At 46.1% G+C, this 16,555-nt stretch overlaps 1 protein-coding gene across 2 annotated transcripts in view; it reads right to left on the bottom strand.

The window, feature by feature from the left end:
• The window catches only part of GPC6 (glypican 6), an 826,581-nt gene extending 817,148 nt beyond the window's left edge, over window positions 1–9,433 (bottom strand). For both annotated transcript variants that reach the window (XM_082218698.1, XM_082218699.1), the window contains exon 1: window positions 9,246–9,433. In XM_082218698.1, the coding sequence (XP_082074824.1) occupies window positions 9,246–9,408 (163 nt within the window). In that variant the 5' untranslated portion in view covers window positions 9,409–9,433. The remainder of the gene's footprint in view (window positions 1–9,245) is intronic.
• Between the last annotated feature and the right edge of the window lie 7,122 nt (window positions 9,434–16,555).

Raw genomic sequence — 16,555 nt, 5'->3', positions numbered from 1 at the left:
CTCTTTCACCAATTTCTAGCTTTAAAAAATGGTATTATTTACCAAGGAACACTGCGAGAAGCACTTGAAAGGGACATATGCGCTGGCCCCACATGATACAGACTACGTTGCAAAGCTTAAAATGAAAGATAAATTTTCACAGTCCCTCCTTCCCCACTTCTCTGAAGTTCAATAGTTTGATCCTTTGCGGCAGACATCCTTATAGCAACAGCCTTGTGAAAGAGATGTGGTTGCACAAATGATAACCGTTATCTTCTTTGCATGCTCACTGGTCCATTTCTTAAAATACTTCACCTAGCCAGATGCTTTGATATTTTAATGTCAAACAGACAGGAAAGGTTTTTCCTCTGAACCAAGTGAATGCAGGCATCAGATTCCATTAGAAGCGGCTCTTTTAGCTAGATAGCAGCCACCATGGCCACCTGATGAACAGCGATTTATATGAAGTGAGTAGAAACTCTGCTCCAAGTTTTTCTAAGATATGAAACTGCAGAAATCTAGCTGAGAATAGTGGTCACCAGAACCAAAATGGCTCAGCTGCCTGCCTGGGCTCTTTTGGGAGAAAGGTGGGATACAAATGTAATAAACAAACAAGAACAATAATAAGCAATGAGGCATTTTGCCAATTGGGTAACTCCAGGCTGACATCGCCCCCCTCAGAATGATGCTACTTGGTGACATAGCCCTCATCGTTCCTTGAGATGTCCAATTTGGACACAGTGACACACACCTTAATTAATTAATCCCATTTGGATTACTGTAATGTGTTCTCAGTGGGGCTGCCTTTAAAAGGGGATCAGAAACATCAGCTGGCTCAAAGAGCCGCAAAAGGGTTGCCACCTTTGGTCAGGCAAAATAAATGATAAGTCAGGCAACATACGAGACAGGTCTAAGGGGATTTTGGGGGCTAAAAATGACTCTACCTGCTGCAGAAATAACTTCAAAGCAATCCATTACAATGACAAATGGGGCCTCTGCTCACATAAAAACTCTCTTTCCCAATCCCCCCTGCTCCCACTGGGACTTCCTTATGAGTAGACAGCCAAAGGATTGCAGCCTATAGTTTTTGGGTCCTTTTTCCAAGACCCCGGGAGTCTTATAGGATCACCCCTATTGATTAAAATGGTGAAACTCACGAAGTCTAATATTTGAATGAAAATGTAATTTCACTATGCTGTGGAAATATGAACTCTGATCCTTTAACACAATTCTGCTTAACATTTCAACCGAAAGCCTTAATGTAATTACATGAATCCTTCATTTGCTAAGCAGAAAGCAATATTAGCATGCATCGTGTTCTGCCCTGTGTTACACACACACCACCCCAAGTCAAGCAACTACTGATCTTCCTGGGTCCACGGAGTCATTCAAGAGAACAGCAGGTAGTAATTTTAAAAACAAATTGCCCAGAAAAAGCTTTTATTGTTGATCACTTGTTATAAGACTTGCCATTTGCAAGTAATTGGACATTCAACCGAAACTGACCTTTTATGAGAGCCAAGTGGTAATATAAATGAAATTAATATATTCTTTATTGCAGACAGATAAAAAGAGTGACCCGAGCTTTTAACACACTGCTTGACCTCTGTGGTGTTTGAACATCACCAAGTCTCTGGAACGCTACAAGGTACCCTGGGAAGAAAAAAGGAGCAAAGCAGCTGAAGAAATGGTTTTAGTACATTAGCACTTAGCTAATGCACAGAATACCTGCAGCTTTCACAAACCTTCCCTTTGCATTAGATGGGGGAAAATATATAGCTGCAATACTGAAAAAAGCATCACTGATTGGGGCTGTCACTGCTAAGGAAAGGGTGACTAGCTTGTGTATGAATCTAAGAAAGGTAAAGGACGCCTGGATGGTTAAGTCCAGTCAAAGGCGACTATGGGGTTGCAGCACTCATCTCGCTCTCAGGCCGAAGGAGCTGGCATTTCTCCACAGACAGCTTTCCGGGTCATGTGGCCAGCAAGACTAAATCACTTCTGGCACAACAGAACACTGTGATGGAAACCAGAGCGCATGGAAATGCCTTTTACCTTCCCACCACAGCAGTACCTATTTATCTACTTGAACTGGTATGCTTTCAAACTGCTAGGTTGGCAGGAGCTGGGACAGAGCAATGGGAGTTCACTCTGTCACAGGGATTCGAACCACAAGCCCAAGAGGCACAGTGTTTTAGACCACAGCGCCACCTGCATCCCACCTGTAAGGTTCCCATTTAAAATTGAAACAGGACTCACTTTATAACATCATAAGTACTGTTTCCATTTAAACTCTCTCTTTGAGGAACTCAATTTCAACTTACAAATTTAAAGCTTTCTATGAAAATGTTTTCCCCCCTTTTTACAGGAAACGAACTTACAGTAATTACAAGATGAAGTTCAGTGATGCCCATAGACAATTCTCTGGCTGAATACACAGCATACATTTAAAGCATATTACTTTCCCCAAAGAATCAAGGGAACTGTAGTATGTTATGGGGCCTGGGAACTGTAGCTCTGGAGGGAGTAAACTGCAGTTCTCATGATTCTTTGGGGGAGCATGTGCTTTAAATGTATGGGGCATATGCAACCTCTGTTTCTCACATTCTCACTCTCTTATTGCAAGGACAAGACAATGACAGATGAATTTGTAAGTCACAATGAGCCCTTCAGTCAGAATGTGGAGCACTGAAATAAATACTAGTCAGTTGCTTCTTTTTTACTATTTAATGCATGTTTGAGGAATTCATTCTACAAGACCAAGGTGAACTGAAATGCTTGACATTCCACTTAACTGCTTCTGAGTACAACTGTGTATTTAAAGAAAATGCTTGGAGTTAAGTTTCTTCACAAAAGAAAGATGTTGGTAAGGCCAAAGCTCTCAATGTGGGAAAGAGCCGTGCAGTTGCATAGTGAGTGTGGGGCCACAGGGAAGGTTGCCCCGGATGCAAATAGGTTAGGAAATGGAAAATGGCTTCTCCATGTGAACCAGGAAGTGACCTCTCCAGACAACGGGAACAACTCTTATTTTCTTATCTCTGTAGCTGTGATCTCCTGGGTGATGTGGATGCCCTTAGGCAGTTGAATATGCATACATACTCTGCCCATTTTCCTCCCTCCAACTACCACCCTCCACATGGCCCTGGGCACTGGCAACCCACACTCTGCCGCTGGAGCTGTTTGTATCCTGTCTACACAACTTCCTTTCCAGATGTTATAATGGAGGAATTAAAAAAAAGGCCAGCATATTTGCCGTAACAGTTGAAGCTGATTATAATCTGAAGGATTATCTTCTTTATAGGCATCTATGGTTTTAATGGAACCTCTGACATTCCAGTAATAAGTTCCACCAAAACTTAGTATAGGATGTTGCCTTGAAATGACTCAGACCATTCAGCTAGATAGCTCAGCAGAGTCTATGCTAAGGGCCACCAGCTCTTCAGGCTTCAGGCAAGGACTTTTCCAGCCCTGGAGATGCCACCATATGTGGAAAGGACAGTATCTCCATGGGAGAACACGTACATTGTATGAAGGTCTCTGGTTTAGGGTAGCTTGCTTTATAGAGGGCAGTCCTCAACTTCAAGGGCTCTCCAGTCCATTTCCGTGCGCTCTGGCTTCTGTCACAGTGCTCTGTTGCACCAGCAGTGGTTTAGTCATGCTGGCCACATGACCCAGAAAGCCATCTGTAGGCAAACACCAGCTCCCTCAGCCTGAAAGCAGAGATTAGCACCACACCCCAAAATTGAATTTGACTGGACTTAACCATCCAGGGGTCCTTTACCTACTGGTAAAGAACCCTAAGAAGGAAGAGATGGGGTCTTGAAGTTGCCCATCAACAACACTTGGACAGAAGCAAGCAGACATGTCATCTGGTCACAGTCTTCTCCACTAAGGGAATATGCACTGTATTTACATTATAGCAATTATTTCATAAGCATATAGTGTAACACATGCAAATATATGTCCTATTAAGTACCCCTTTCCCCCGCTTTTTAGGCAATGTCTAAGTGACCACGATAAAGCTGTATGCACTGTGTTTTATCCTGGGGATATTATTTGTCCCCTCCTTCCATCTTGATCTAACATACTGCCTTCTAATAGCAAGATTCTTGCCCTTTTACCGTCATATGAAATCACACCCTCCCACAAGTAGCTCCAGTTTTCAGGCCACTCAGCAATTCCTGTAGAAGATTTGCTTAAAACGATGTAAAAGATCTTGTTGCAGAACTGTGTATGGGCTTCGCAACCTTCAAAGAGGACCCAATTTATGCAATACAATTATTATAGGTACTATTCAATTCATTTCTGTTCTGTGGGCTGTTGATGCATTGAAGAACTGCATCCAACATTACTCACAAGCAGCAGCCTTTTAAAAGCAGTTTTCAGCCATCTCTGATCCATCAGCCTCGCAGGCCAAAAGATGATGAAGAAGAAAGCTCTTTTCACAGGGTTTTGTGTGAGACCAGCCACTGGCCCCCATATAATGGGAATTCTGCCTCTACATCCAGTGCTCTAAAAAGGAATTTGCAACACTGCACATTCTCCATGTATGCAAATCCCCAAACAGATTTAGATGTATGTGTTCTGTTTCAAAATTTGCTAGCTGGCACATAAAAATTGTTACACTTAGCAATTTAGCACAAGTATAAGAAGAACGTCAGAGTATTATGCTTGGAGTCACATGTTTGCTGTGGCTTCTGAACAAGATCATGAGAACAAGAAGAAAGCATTACAAACTCAAAGACGTCACCACTGCATTGTTTTATAATCCAACATAAAAAAAATATAACTCAAGCTTCTGGATATAAAAAGTTAAGAAGAATGCAAGTCTTCATTCTAAACAAAACATTCAGTTTGATACAAAAGTGACTTAATAAAAATGTTTATGAAGCATCTGAACTGGTGCTTCAGTTCAGATGTATTGGTACTCTGAGGCTGCCATACAGACTGAATCTAAATAACCTTATTTTAGTCATGCACTGTCAATCTACGATATCCCTAGAATTTTGATCCAAGGATACTTAATTTTGACCAACACAGTATTCTTCACATTTCTTTTTTACACCCTGTTATCAAACATATCAGCTAATCTGTTTACAGTAGATCCAAAAAAGTCCAATGCAGCCTTTTTTCTATTTGAAAAGGTAATAAAAGGTGGACTATTTATTTCTTGCCTTTGCCTTCCACCTTTCCTCCAATGAGCTCATGGTGGTATATATAGCTCTGCTCCTCACAAAAACCCTGTGGTGCAGTTTAGGCTGAGAGTGACTGACTGCCGTGAGAAATGGAACAATGACCTCCCAGGTTGACTAACCACTACGACACACTGTCTCTATTTGTTGATATTTAATCTGAAGGCTCATACGTATGTCCTGTTGCCCCACTGCTTTCCCACCGGGGAAAACCTCTCTTTAGCACCCAGTTTGCTCCAATTTAGCACTAAAGAGTGGGCTTTTTAAGGAGTGAGGGATAAGCAAAAGTATGGACAAGCTCTTCATCAATACACTATGAAATCTGATGCACAACTGCAGATTTCTTTTAGAAAAAAAGAAAAACCGAACTAACTACTGAACTGTTCGTATATTTTGCATGCGGGGGCCAACAATAAAAACAGACCAAGAGACCCAACTCTTCAGGTTGTTGGCAGTCTGTTCATAACAGTGACAAAAGAAACATCACAACATTTAATGCCGGCATGTCTTTCCCAAACCAGCTTTTTCTTTAATTGAGGCACTCAGCATTACGCACAAAAGAGTACACTGCCAATTACATTCCCTTATAACAATACAGCCCTCTCCAAGGAAAGTCTACCTCTCCCTCAAATATATTGACAACCAAGCCAAACGTCTCCATTAAATTGCATCAACTTGTTACTGAAGTGAGATGAGCCCACACCCCACAGTCTCCTGTGACTGGACTTAACTGTCCAGGGGCCATTTACCCTTTTATACCTTTTGCATCCAACAGCACTAAAAAGTCAAGAGACTCTTAGTCAAAAAAGAGAAAAAAAGCATCCACCTGGATCTGGTTGCAATTTCGTATTCCGTACACATCAAAGGGGAGGAGATGGTGTTGAAGTCTTAAGACAAAGTTGAAGATTAATATTGGATTTAACAGTGATTGATGTCGTTATTTAAACCAGAAGCTGATTATTAGGTTCCCCAGCACTTATTTCCGCTACTTTTGCAAATACTTGAACACTAATTAATGCAGCTCGTTCAAGCTTTGCTTTGGGAGCTATCTAAAAAAATGGAAAGGAGGATGCACAAATCAAAACATTCCAGCGAGAAAATGGTAAGAGGAACCCAAACTATTCAAAATGTGATATCTGGTCTTTTTTATAAGAGAGAGAGAGAGAGAGAGAGAGAGAGAGAGAGAGAGAGAGAGAGAGAGGAGCCAGAGTAAAGCAGAAGCCATCCATCACTGACCTAAAATGAAATAACAGTCAGTCCAGGAAAAACTTGACTGAAGAACCCAGAGGCTTTTGGTCTCCGTCAGAAGAGAGCTCTTGTGTAATTGATTAGCAACTTGAGGGGAAGTCTAGAAACGGCACAGTGAGGCCTTTGAAAATTACTTGAAGCACAACACTTCACTTCTATTGCTCACTTTCCTGCCTGGCTTTCAGAATCCCAATTTGGCTAAAGCAAAGGGCATTCTGGTTTGCGTTGTTGGGGTATTGGGATGGAGGGGCAAGCAAGTACTCCAAATTCATGGTCCTACCCAGTTTTTGTTAATGTGCCAGTACTCATCATGAAGTTGCTGCAGTAAGTGTCACACTTGAAGCATTTTGTGGGGTTGGGTGGGGGGTGATGGTACTGTGTAGCCTTGAGTACCCACAGAAAAAAGCCATGGCCCTATCAGTAACATCAATGCAACACAAACACTGTTCTAGTTTATGCCTGTTCCCAGACCACAAACGGTACAAATCTGCCTCCACTTTAAAGAAGACAGATTAGAAAGAGATGCAAAGTCCAAGAGTGATGTGGTTGCATTTGCCCTCTGATTACTTCCATGGTGCTCTAAGTGATGGCTAGATGTGGTTTGGGTGAAGGTTACCAGATGTCCCTGTTTCCAGGGGACAGTCCCCAAATATACAGCTTTCTCAGCATTCACATGTAGATAGCAAACAATAAGTGTCCTTGGATTCATTGGGAAAAAAATGGTCACCTTAGTTTGGGTGGATTGTTCAGTTATATATGACAACAGCTGATCCATGTCCTGTTAAGAAGTCCAGCGCTGTATATAACCACATGCTCCATCCTAAATACATGGAAGGCTGTAGGTCAGAGATCGTGAACACCCAGTAGCCCCAGCTCACATTACCAATGGCCAGCAATGATGGACATCCTAGTCCAACAGCATATGGAAGCAACCACAATGTAATAATAACCAAGAGACAAAAATAAATTAGGGGTCACCCTAGCAGTGGTAGAGAACGATGAAGCAGCAGGCTCACAGTTTGCACTGGCCAGAGCATTAGGTGGGGGGGCAGGAAAAATGCCCAGGCTGGAGCAGCAAAGGGACTCAGATTGTACCCATTGCCACACTCAAAACAACCCATTTCAAGGGATGGGTTTCCCCTGGCAACAACCATCAGTAGATTCCAGGAACCAGATGACTTTCTAAGGGTATATTCCCCCATCTCTTTTGGCTCTTGGAAGCTCTGGTTTCATTTAACCTTAGCCAATTTTTTAGTCCCTTTGCCATAGCCTGAGCCAACGGCGTCGAAACCAGTACCACATACTGAGCCCTGAACCTGCATGTCAATTGCAATCAAGCAGGTAACATCCCATCTAACTTGGCCCCCAGAAATACATGCACAGAAAGCCAACAGGGAAATAAAATGGCCCACTGGCAGACAACTCTACCAGGGTCACCTCAAACCGAAACAGCTAACCTAGTTGGCAACCACGCAGGCCCCAGATTCACTTTAATCCCAGAGGTTAATCGGCATGTTTTAGGAACCGACTAGCTGTGCTGCTCTGAAGATGTATGAATGCACCCCCGCAAACGGCCAACTATCAATATTAATTGCATCACTTAAGCCTAAGAAGGGAACAATCAGATTGAAACGTGACATCTTTGAGTCTATAGTATCCTCTATGCGGACGACTTAATTCAGTCCTGTAAACTGCAGATGGTTTAATTCAGTGTTGGAAACTGACAGGCGGCAAGTTTCACTCAGGTAGGCTGCAGCAGCTGTTCCTTCTTCTTACAGTCCTTTGCTCACACCCACCACAGGTCCTTCCTCCCGCTTTCTTTTCTTAATCACCGATTCATTCTTTGCACACTGAGTTCTGAAGATACAGCAGTGATAAGAGGACAGCAAGAAGCAGAGAAATAGGCTTGAGAGAAAACCTGACATACCATTACTGTGCAAAGGGGAAGGGATAACTAATCATCCTTAGCAACTCAGAACTGTTAGTTGGATTTGAAGGTGGACCTTCAGAGGAGATCTTCATGGTAATTCACACCCCTAATCTTTTCATTTCCCCCAGATAGTTTGAAGTCTACAGTTGTTTTATTTCCCCTTTTTTCCAGGTGAAGCAATGTTTTTACAGGTGCTCCACCCGAGAGGGGTAAGCAGATTCTTGAGCGAGGCAGAGCACACCCTACTGGCAAAGGACAACTGTCACGACCCCTTAATAAAGCCGGCCAGGTGCAAAATAAAAGGGGGCACCCCCCATGCACACACAAATAAGAGACACAACTTGGGGTCCTTCTCTTTCTGTAGTTTGTGGCAGACTGCTGTGCCACAAGCACGAAGGCCCGCTCTTTTAATGAAAGAGGCAACAGGCAGCCTCACTTACACCATCTAAAAGGGACTAGAAACTTGCGTTCCACTGTGCAATTCCTTGAAGGCAACTTAGAACTTGAAAAGAGCGGGGAGGGCAGCCTTCCCTCTGTTCTTGTCACATCTCCCCCCCAGGCGAAAAAAGTGAACATCTTGCCAAATATCTCCGTCTCTTCTCTGCGCGCGCCCCCCTTCCCCAACTCGTTCTTCCCCCTGTTGGTCTCTTTGGAAATCTAAAACGGATTCTCTATTCACTGCACAATGAGGCAATTCATCGCCTAAGCAGCAGCAGAGTGGAAAAGGCACTGCTCTCTTTCCCTGGGAGGCGAAAGGAGAAGGGAGAAGGAGCGAGAGGGAGATATCCAGGCAAAGCGAGCGTTTCACCGGGGGTGGTTGGGGAAGGGGGGGAGAGGAACGAAGGCAGCCCCATGGCTACGCGAGTGCCGAGATTTCCCCTTGCCCAGGTGCTTACCTGCGATCTCCTGATAGGGGATGTTGAGCAGGCTGAATCCTTTGGCTTTGTACGCCTCCCTCACCTCGCCGCAGCTCCGCGCTTTTGCGTCCGCCGCTCCGGCGCGCAGCGACAGCAGCAGCCCCAGCAGCGCCCCGAGAAGCGCCCCGATCCAAGGAACCATGATGCCCAAAAAAGGGGGTAAGAACAAACCAAAAAGAAAGAAAAGAGACACCCCTCTTCTTTCACCCCCGCCTCCCCCCTCCAATCCCCAAAAAGAGAGCCCCTCGCCAAATCCACTTGGAAAGATAAATCCCACGGAAGAGCCTTCTACCAGAGCCCCGAGTCCTGCGCAGCCGTGCGCGCCTCGACAGAGCGCACCCCCGCGGGGGAAAGAGCAACCGGGAGCCCCCCTCCCGTCGCGGCCAAACTTTGCGAAGCCGGCTGGGAAGGCGAAGGAGGAGGGCGCACCCGAGGCAGGCGAGGCGAGGCGGCAGCCGCCCGCCCCTTCTCTCGTCTCTCCGCCTCCTTCTCCTCCTCCCTTCTTCCTTCCTCGGCGGGTCCCGTTAAAGTCCGGCCCGGCTCAACGCCGCTGGTGGTGGGGCGCGCTGATCCTCGGCGCCCGGGAGCGCGGAAAGCCCGGAGGTGCGGCGCGGAGGCTGGAGATGGCGAAGCAGCCGCTGGCTTGGCTTTACGCACGGGGAGGAGGAGAGCCTGGAGAGGGTGGCTTGGCTTGGCTGTTGCGCGCTGCACTGCTGGTGCTGCTGAGAGGCGGACATCCAGGAAAGGGGAGCCGCTGCGCCGCGCAGCCTGCCCAGAACAGCAGCAGCAGCAGCAGCAACCGCCTCCTGGCAGAACAGGCGGCCGCGGCAGCCTAGCAGGGAGCCGGCAGGAGCGCACGCGGGGCAGGCGAGCGAGCGGCCGAGGAACGTGCTCCACATTGCAGCGGCGGCTTGCCGGTGAGGAGGAGCGCGAAGGAAAACCCGGGATGGACTCCGAGTCGTGTCCCCCCCTCCCCCGGCCGCCGACCAATGCTGCCCGCTCCCAAATGAAAAGAACGCCCCGCTCTCTCCAGAGGGGAGGAACCCCACAACGCACGTTTTCGCTCAGAGCACCCCCACTTTATTCATTAGGAAACGGGGGGGGGGTTCACGCGCGGAAAGGATGGGGGTCACTTAGCATCCCCTCCCCAAGTTAAGAACAAGGGTACCCTTGTAAGTGCCCCCCCATCCCACTCAGCAGGGGACATGTTGACATTAAGCAGGGGAATCGTACCCTGCTTATCTCCAGTGATACACGGATTTGGGGGGGCGGCGGCTGTGGTCCTGCTGATTTTGTTCCCATTGACCAGCATGACCAATGGTTGGTGGGGCGGGGGAGCTGGAGTGCAGCAACGTCTGCAGCAGCTCAGGCTCTCCTTCCCTTGCAGTGCCCTAGGAAATGTGGTGACATCAGGGACAGCGATAAAGAGGGTGACCAACTTTGCTTTTCATCAGTCCCTTCTTCTCCATCCTTAACAATGCCTGGGTGTGCAGACATTGGCCAGGCAACATACAGTGAAAAGCATCTGAGAACTGTCTTAAACTAAGCAAAAGCTTTGCTCCATCTAACTCAGAATTGTGTTGCAGAGGTCTATTCCAGCCCTATCTGAAATTCCAGAGGCTGAAGCTGGGCTTTCAGCATGCAAAGCATTTACTCCACCACTGAGTTATACCGCTCCATTAAAAAAGGAACAGGAGCAGGCACAGCTGGATTCCCTCCACGTCAGTCACTTGATCACCTTCAGTGCCAGATTTGGGGCAGTTCTCCTGCACAGGATGCCTTACTACCAAAGACACTGACACCTTATAACTGACTGCCAGATGTGAGGCTATGGATGACTGTTTTAACAAATCCATCTGCAGTACCTGAAGGAGGACTATATTACCCTCTCCTCATATGCTGCAGAACATGTAGCTTGGCTCACTTGCTTGAGTCACCTAGAACTACATGTTGCTGTGATTTATACTTTTGCCTCCATTTGTAGCATATTAAATATTAGGCTGACCTCCCATAATCACAGCGATTCTGCAAGGTAGATTACTGAACACCATTATTAGCATTATTATTACAGTTGCTCAGTCAACTTTGCTGGTTCTCTGATTCAAGTACTCTGAGCCTGTTAAGTAATATAAGTAAAGGTAAAGGGACTCCTGACCATTAGGTCCAGTCATGGCTGACTTGGGGGTTGCGGCGCTCATCTCGCTTTATTGGCCGAGGGAGACGGCATTCAGCTTCCGGGTCATGTGGCCAGCATGGCTAAGCCGCTTTTGGCGAACCAGAGCAGCGCACGGAAACGCCGTTTACCTTCCGGCTGGAGCGGTACCTATTTATCTACTTGCACTTTGACGTGCTTTCAAACTGCTAGGTTGGCAGGAGCAGGGACTGAGCAACAGGAGCTCACCCCATCGCGGGGATTCAAACCGCTGACCTTCTGATCAGCAAGTCCTAGACTCTGTGGTTTAACCCACAGGGCCGCCCGCGTCCCACTACAGTTGCTATTAGAGCTGAGTAAAAGAGACCTGCTTAAGATTTGAAATAAAGATGCCCCAATTCAGGCTACATTCCTAGGAGTACGTGGAATTGTAGGGCCTCGCATAACAAGGGCCCTGGGTGGGCCAGAAAGAGCGGCCGACAGAAGACCATGGGGATGGATCCAGTGGGATGGGAAGATCTCTATTGGTGTTGGGAGCACTCAAGCAAGGGGATCCTGGGGGAGATCCTGAGGAGGAAATTGCTCTCGCCTCATGCCATCTCTCCACAAGTCCTGCAGCGCAAGGCACAAGTTTTGCCTCCATCTCCAGGGCTGAGGCAGACTCTGGGAGAGGGATACCCTGCCTGTCCCACCTGCCTCTGAGGAGGCAGCAAAACCTCCATCACCCAGCTCCCAGAGGTGCCAACACAGTTCAGCAGTCTCAGGAAAGCACTAGGTTGCTTGCCCAGTCTGAGAGCCAGACTCACTTGCCACACTGAGTTGTGCCCTGTGCCCTGAGTTTGAGTTCTTCCTTGAATGGGACTTACTTTTGAGCAGACAGGCATAAGGTTGTGCTGTTCTCCCATTTTGTACAGGGCACTCCTATAGTCCTGGAGTCCCCAGTGTCTTGTCTTGCCCACTACAGGACCCTCACACACACCCCTGGCACCCAGCAATAACTCCTTGCCTTCCAATATTATTTGTTTAAGCCAGATGTAGGGAACCTTTGATCCTTCAGGTGTTATGAACTACAAGTCCCATCAACGAATGGCCAAGAGGGACGGGAGCTGGAGAGCAAAAGTTTCCCAAGACCTGCCAAAGGTGGATTAATTTTGGCTTTGTGGCAATTGTTTGGGGAGGGTTGTCTGTTTTTTTGGGGGTGAGGTTGGGCGGGGGGCTGCTTTTGTTTGTTTTGGGCGTTGTCGGTATTAGCTTGTTTTTGAAAGGCAGTTATCTGAGCGTAGCCAGTTTTTCTTCTGTGGAATGGATCTTTTCTGATGCTGACAGCAGTTTTCTGTATTCTCAAATGTATCCCCAAGGTCCAAAATAGTTGGGGTACCTGAAGCTAAGCCTCATCTTCTGTGACATGGTGGTCATGATGAGTTTTCTCCTATGTGAATTGCCTGATGTGAAACTCCAGGTGACTCAAGTCATCTTGTAATTGTGATGAGGACAAAGTTGCAGCTGGCTATTTTTGGTCAGTATGACTAAAGGCTTTGCCACGCCACTTTGCAATTCTAATGTCAGAGATAAGGGGAAAGCAAAAGATGTGCAGTCAAATACCTCTGGTGGGACCAAACAGCTGTATCTATTGGTTGTGAAAACGTGATGGCAAGTGCAAAAAAACTTACTTCACTTTTAAGTGGATATCATCTACAACAGGGCTGTCCAACAGGTTGATCGCAATCTACCAGTCAATCACATGCTGTCCCTGGTTGATCCTGGATCTGGTCAATCCAATGGGTAGATCACTGCCAGTTTATTTATAGTGGGAGTAGATTGCAGTCTCTTGGAAGTTGGACACCCCTGATCTACGAGATTGTAGTCATGCACTTTCCCACAAATGCAGCAAAGTCAGAAGCTGTTGGCATGCTGTCCTTTGACTTTCTATTAGAGCCGAGCAAAATTATCACTAGTGAAAATGCTTTTGGGAAGATAAACCTATCTAAGTGCCCCTAAAAACCTTTCAATTGTACCCTTTTTGTGTGGAAGGGCCGTGTTTTCTCCTCTCTGCCCCAGCCAATTAGGGATAATGTAATGAGAGACATGACCTCACACCTCACACAGTCAGATTTTGCTTATGCAGTATCATCCCAGTCAGTTGCACTATGTTATTTTCCATTCAGCAGCCTAACAGCCCATGGATAGAAACTGTTTTTTAGCCTGTTGGTACGACTGATTATACTTCTGTATCTCCTGCCCAAGGGTAGAAGATTAAAGAGGTGCTGGCCGGGGTGTGAATCGTCCCTGAGAATTTTTCTCGCTCTCCTAAGGCAACGATCCCCTGTGATGTCATATAGCAGGCTCAGGGGACAGCCCATGATATCATGTGCTGTGTTCACCACCCTCTGTAAAGACTTTCTGTCCATGGCTGTCAAGCCAACGTACCACACTGTGATACAATATGAGAGGACACTTTCTATTGTGGACCGGTAGAAGGAGGTCATCAGTTGTTGCTTAACATTGTTCTTTCGCAAGAACCTGAGAAAATGGAGTCTCTTTTGGGCCTTCCTAACCACCTGAGTTATATTGTTTTTCCAAGTGAGGTCTTCACTAAGGTAAACTCCCACGAATTTAAAGGAAGAGTTTGATGAGGCCCAAAGCTACTGAAGGTAATGGGGCCCTTTATATGTCCAGCTATCCTTTGTCAACAACAAATTGTCACTGTTCTTTTGTGTTGAATATATGCTATATGGTAATTAAGAACGGATTAAGTTTGAGAACCAGGGCACCACTGTATATAGAAATGAGCCAACCAGTGATATTTTAGTGAGCAGGCTAGCAGGCGGGGCCCATTACTTACGTCATAGGAGCCTACGCAACACAAAAAACTGTTGTTGTATGTAGGTTTTCTTTTATTTATTTTTTTATCTTATATTTTGGAAATTTACATACATGTTTTGTTTTGTTTTTTCAATTTTTGTTTTTTTCAAGAGAGTGGGGCCCTAAGCTATAGCTTGTTTAGCTTATATGTAAATCCAACACTGGGTAGGATGACCAGGTGATAAAGAGGATATAGTGAGGAAGGAGAGATGAAAATAATATCAATATATTTCACATCTGGCAACCAATGGGCCCCTTGGGTTTCACATAGTACATGGGTAGACAAGTCTAAAAAGCCTGGGACACGATTTTTCACAACTGTCTAGCGTCTATGGTGGCACATTTACCAGAAATAAGGTATTTAGCATTAACTCTGGAAATGCGTTTTCAATTCTGCCTAGACTAAACCTCCTGATGTAAATTGTGCTCCAGGAGGCTTAGTTTGGTCAGAATAGAGTATTCTGGTATATGTTCCACCATAGCCTCTAGAGGGCCATGGAAATTTGTGTCCAAGTTTTTAGACTCATCTACCCACGTACTGTCTGAAACCAAAGGGGAGCATTGGTTGCCAGATATGAAATATATTGACATTATTTTCTGTTCTCCTACCCCACTAACAGGGTTCAGCTTTAATATTTGTACAGTGGTACCTCGGGTTACATACTCTTCAGGTTACATACGCTTCAGGTTACACACTCCGCTAACCCAGAAATTGTGCTTCAGGTTAAGAACTTTGCTTCAGGATAAGAACAGAAATTGGGCTCCAGCGGCGCAGCAGCAGCAGGAGGCTCCATTAGCTAAAGTGGTGCTTCAGGTTAAGAACAGTTTCAGGTTAAGTACAGACCTCCGGAACGAATTAACCTGAGGTACCACTGTATAGAAAAGTGAAATTCAGCAGACCCAGTTTGTCAGCCTCTCTTTGCCCAAAAAAGAAAGAAAAGAAATTACTGAAAAGGTATTGCCGAACATCAGCCAAGGGACATTTTGCCTACTTTAAGATGCTGTCAATGTCCCTGTGAATATGACTCACAGTGTTGCATAACTTTCACATTCCAAATGCCTTGTGGAGCAGGCGGCGATGCACCTCAGGGTGATCTGTTTACAGAGACTTGGCCCCTCCCTCATTGACCACTGGGCCAGGACTGACTACTATTATATGCCTGGAGAAGTCTTAGCCTTCTCTGCAGCAGCCTTCTTGATGCAACCTAGCATGTTACTTTGATTCTTAGGAGTAAATGGCAACTTTGCGGCCGTACTCCGAGCCAACACTGGGCTGTTTGCTAAACCTATTCCATGCCCTGACAACCAGAGTAATTAGAAAGTCAGTCTGGTGCACATAAAAGTTCATTACTGAGACCATGGGAAAGACGTTGAGCCTACAGTTAAAGAAAGAAAAAAAGGAGGGAGCTCATAAAAAGCTGTCCCCTATTTGGAGGAAGCTCAGAAAAGGGGCATAGACAGTTGTTTTGGGACTACAGCTCCCACCATCCCTAGCTACCGGGACCAGTGGTCAGGGGTGATGGGAGTTGTAGTCCAAAAACAGCTGAAGGCCCAAGTTTGGGAAACTCTCGTCTACACAGACTGGCAGCAGCCCTGCAGGGTTCCAGATCAGGGATTGAACCTGGTATCATCTGCATGCAAAGCAGTCCATCTGCTACTGTGCTACAGCTCTTCCCCAAAGGAAGGGGGGGTGAGAAATCTGGAGCCTTGAAACATTTTCTGTGGCCATATCTGTGAAGAATGACTGACGCATATTAAACACAGAAAGGTTATGTCAAAAGCTGTGTGGGTAGGATGAGCAATCGGGAACAGCATTTGCTAGGTTTCTTCGTGAGGGACACTTTTTTTTGGAAAATGGAAAGAACTCTGTACTTGGACTGAAATAGAAATTACTTGCTGAGGATTCTATATGAAGCTGCTGCAGTTTCTCACAGTGACTGAAATAGGAACATAGAAAGGCACCTTGTACCAAATGAGACCATGGATCCTTCCACTTTAGTGTTGTCCAAACTGACCTGCAGTGGCTCGATAGGGTTTCAGCTGGGGTTTTCTCAGCTCTGCCCAGAGACATTTTCTGGGGGACAGGGGGCAGGTGGGTTTGGGGGACTTCCTGGTCTGGAATGGGGTTACTGTGTCCCTGAAGGAGCAGGTGTGCAGCCTGGGAGTCATTTTGGACTCACAACTGTCCATGGAGGTAAAGTCAGTTCCATCTGGTACGGCAGCTGAGACCCTACCTGCCTGCACATTGTCTCACCAGAATGGCACACGCTCTGGT

This window comes from Podarcis vaucheri (assembly GCF_965113315.1).
Source record: "Podarcis vaucheri genome assembly, chromosome: 4".
In the NCBI taxonomy this organism is placed as follows: Eukaryota; Metazoa; Chordata; class Lepidosauria; order Squamata; family Lacertidae; genus Podarcis; species Podarcis vaucheri.
This window is presented reverse-complemented; position numbering and strand designations above follow the sequence as displayed.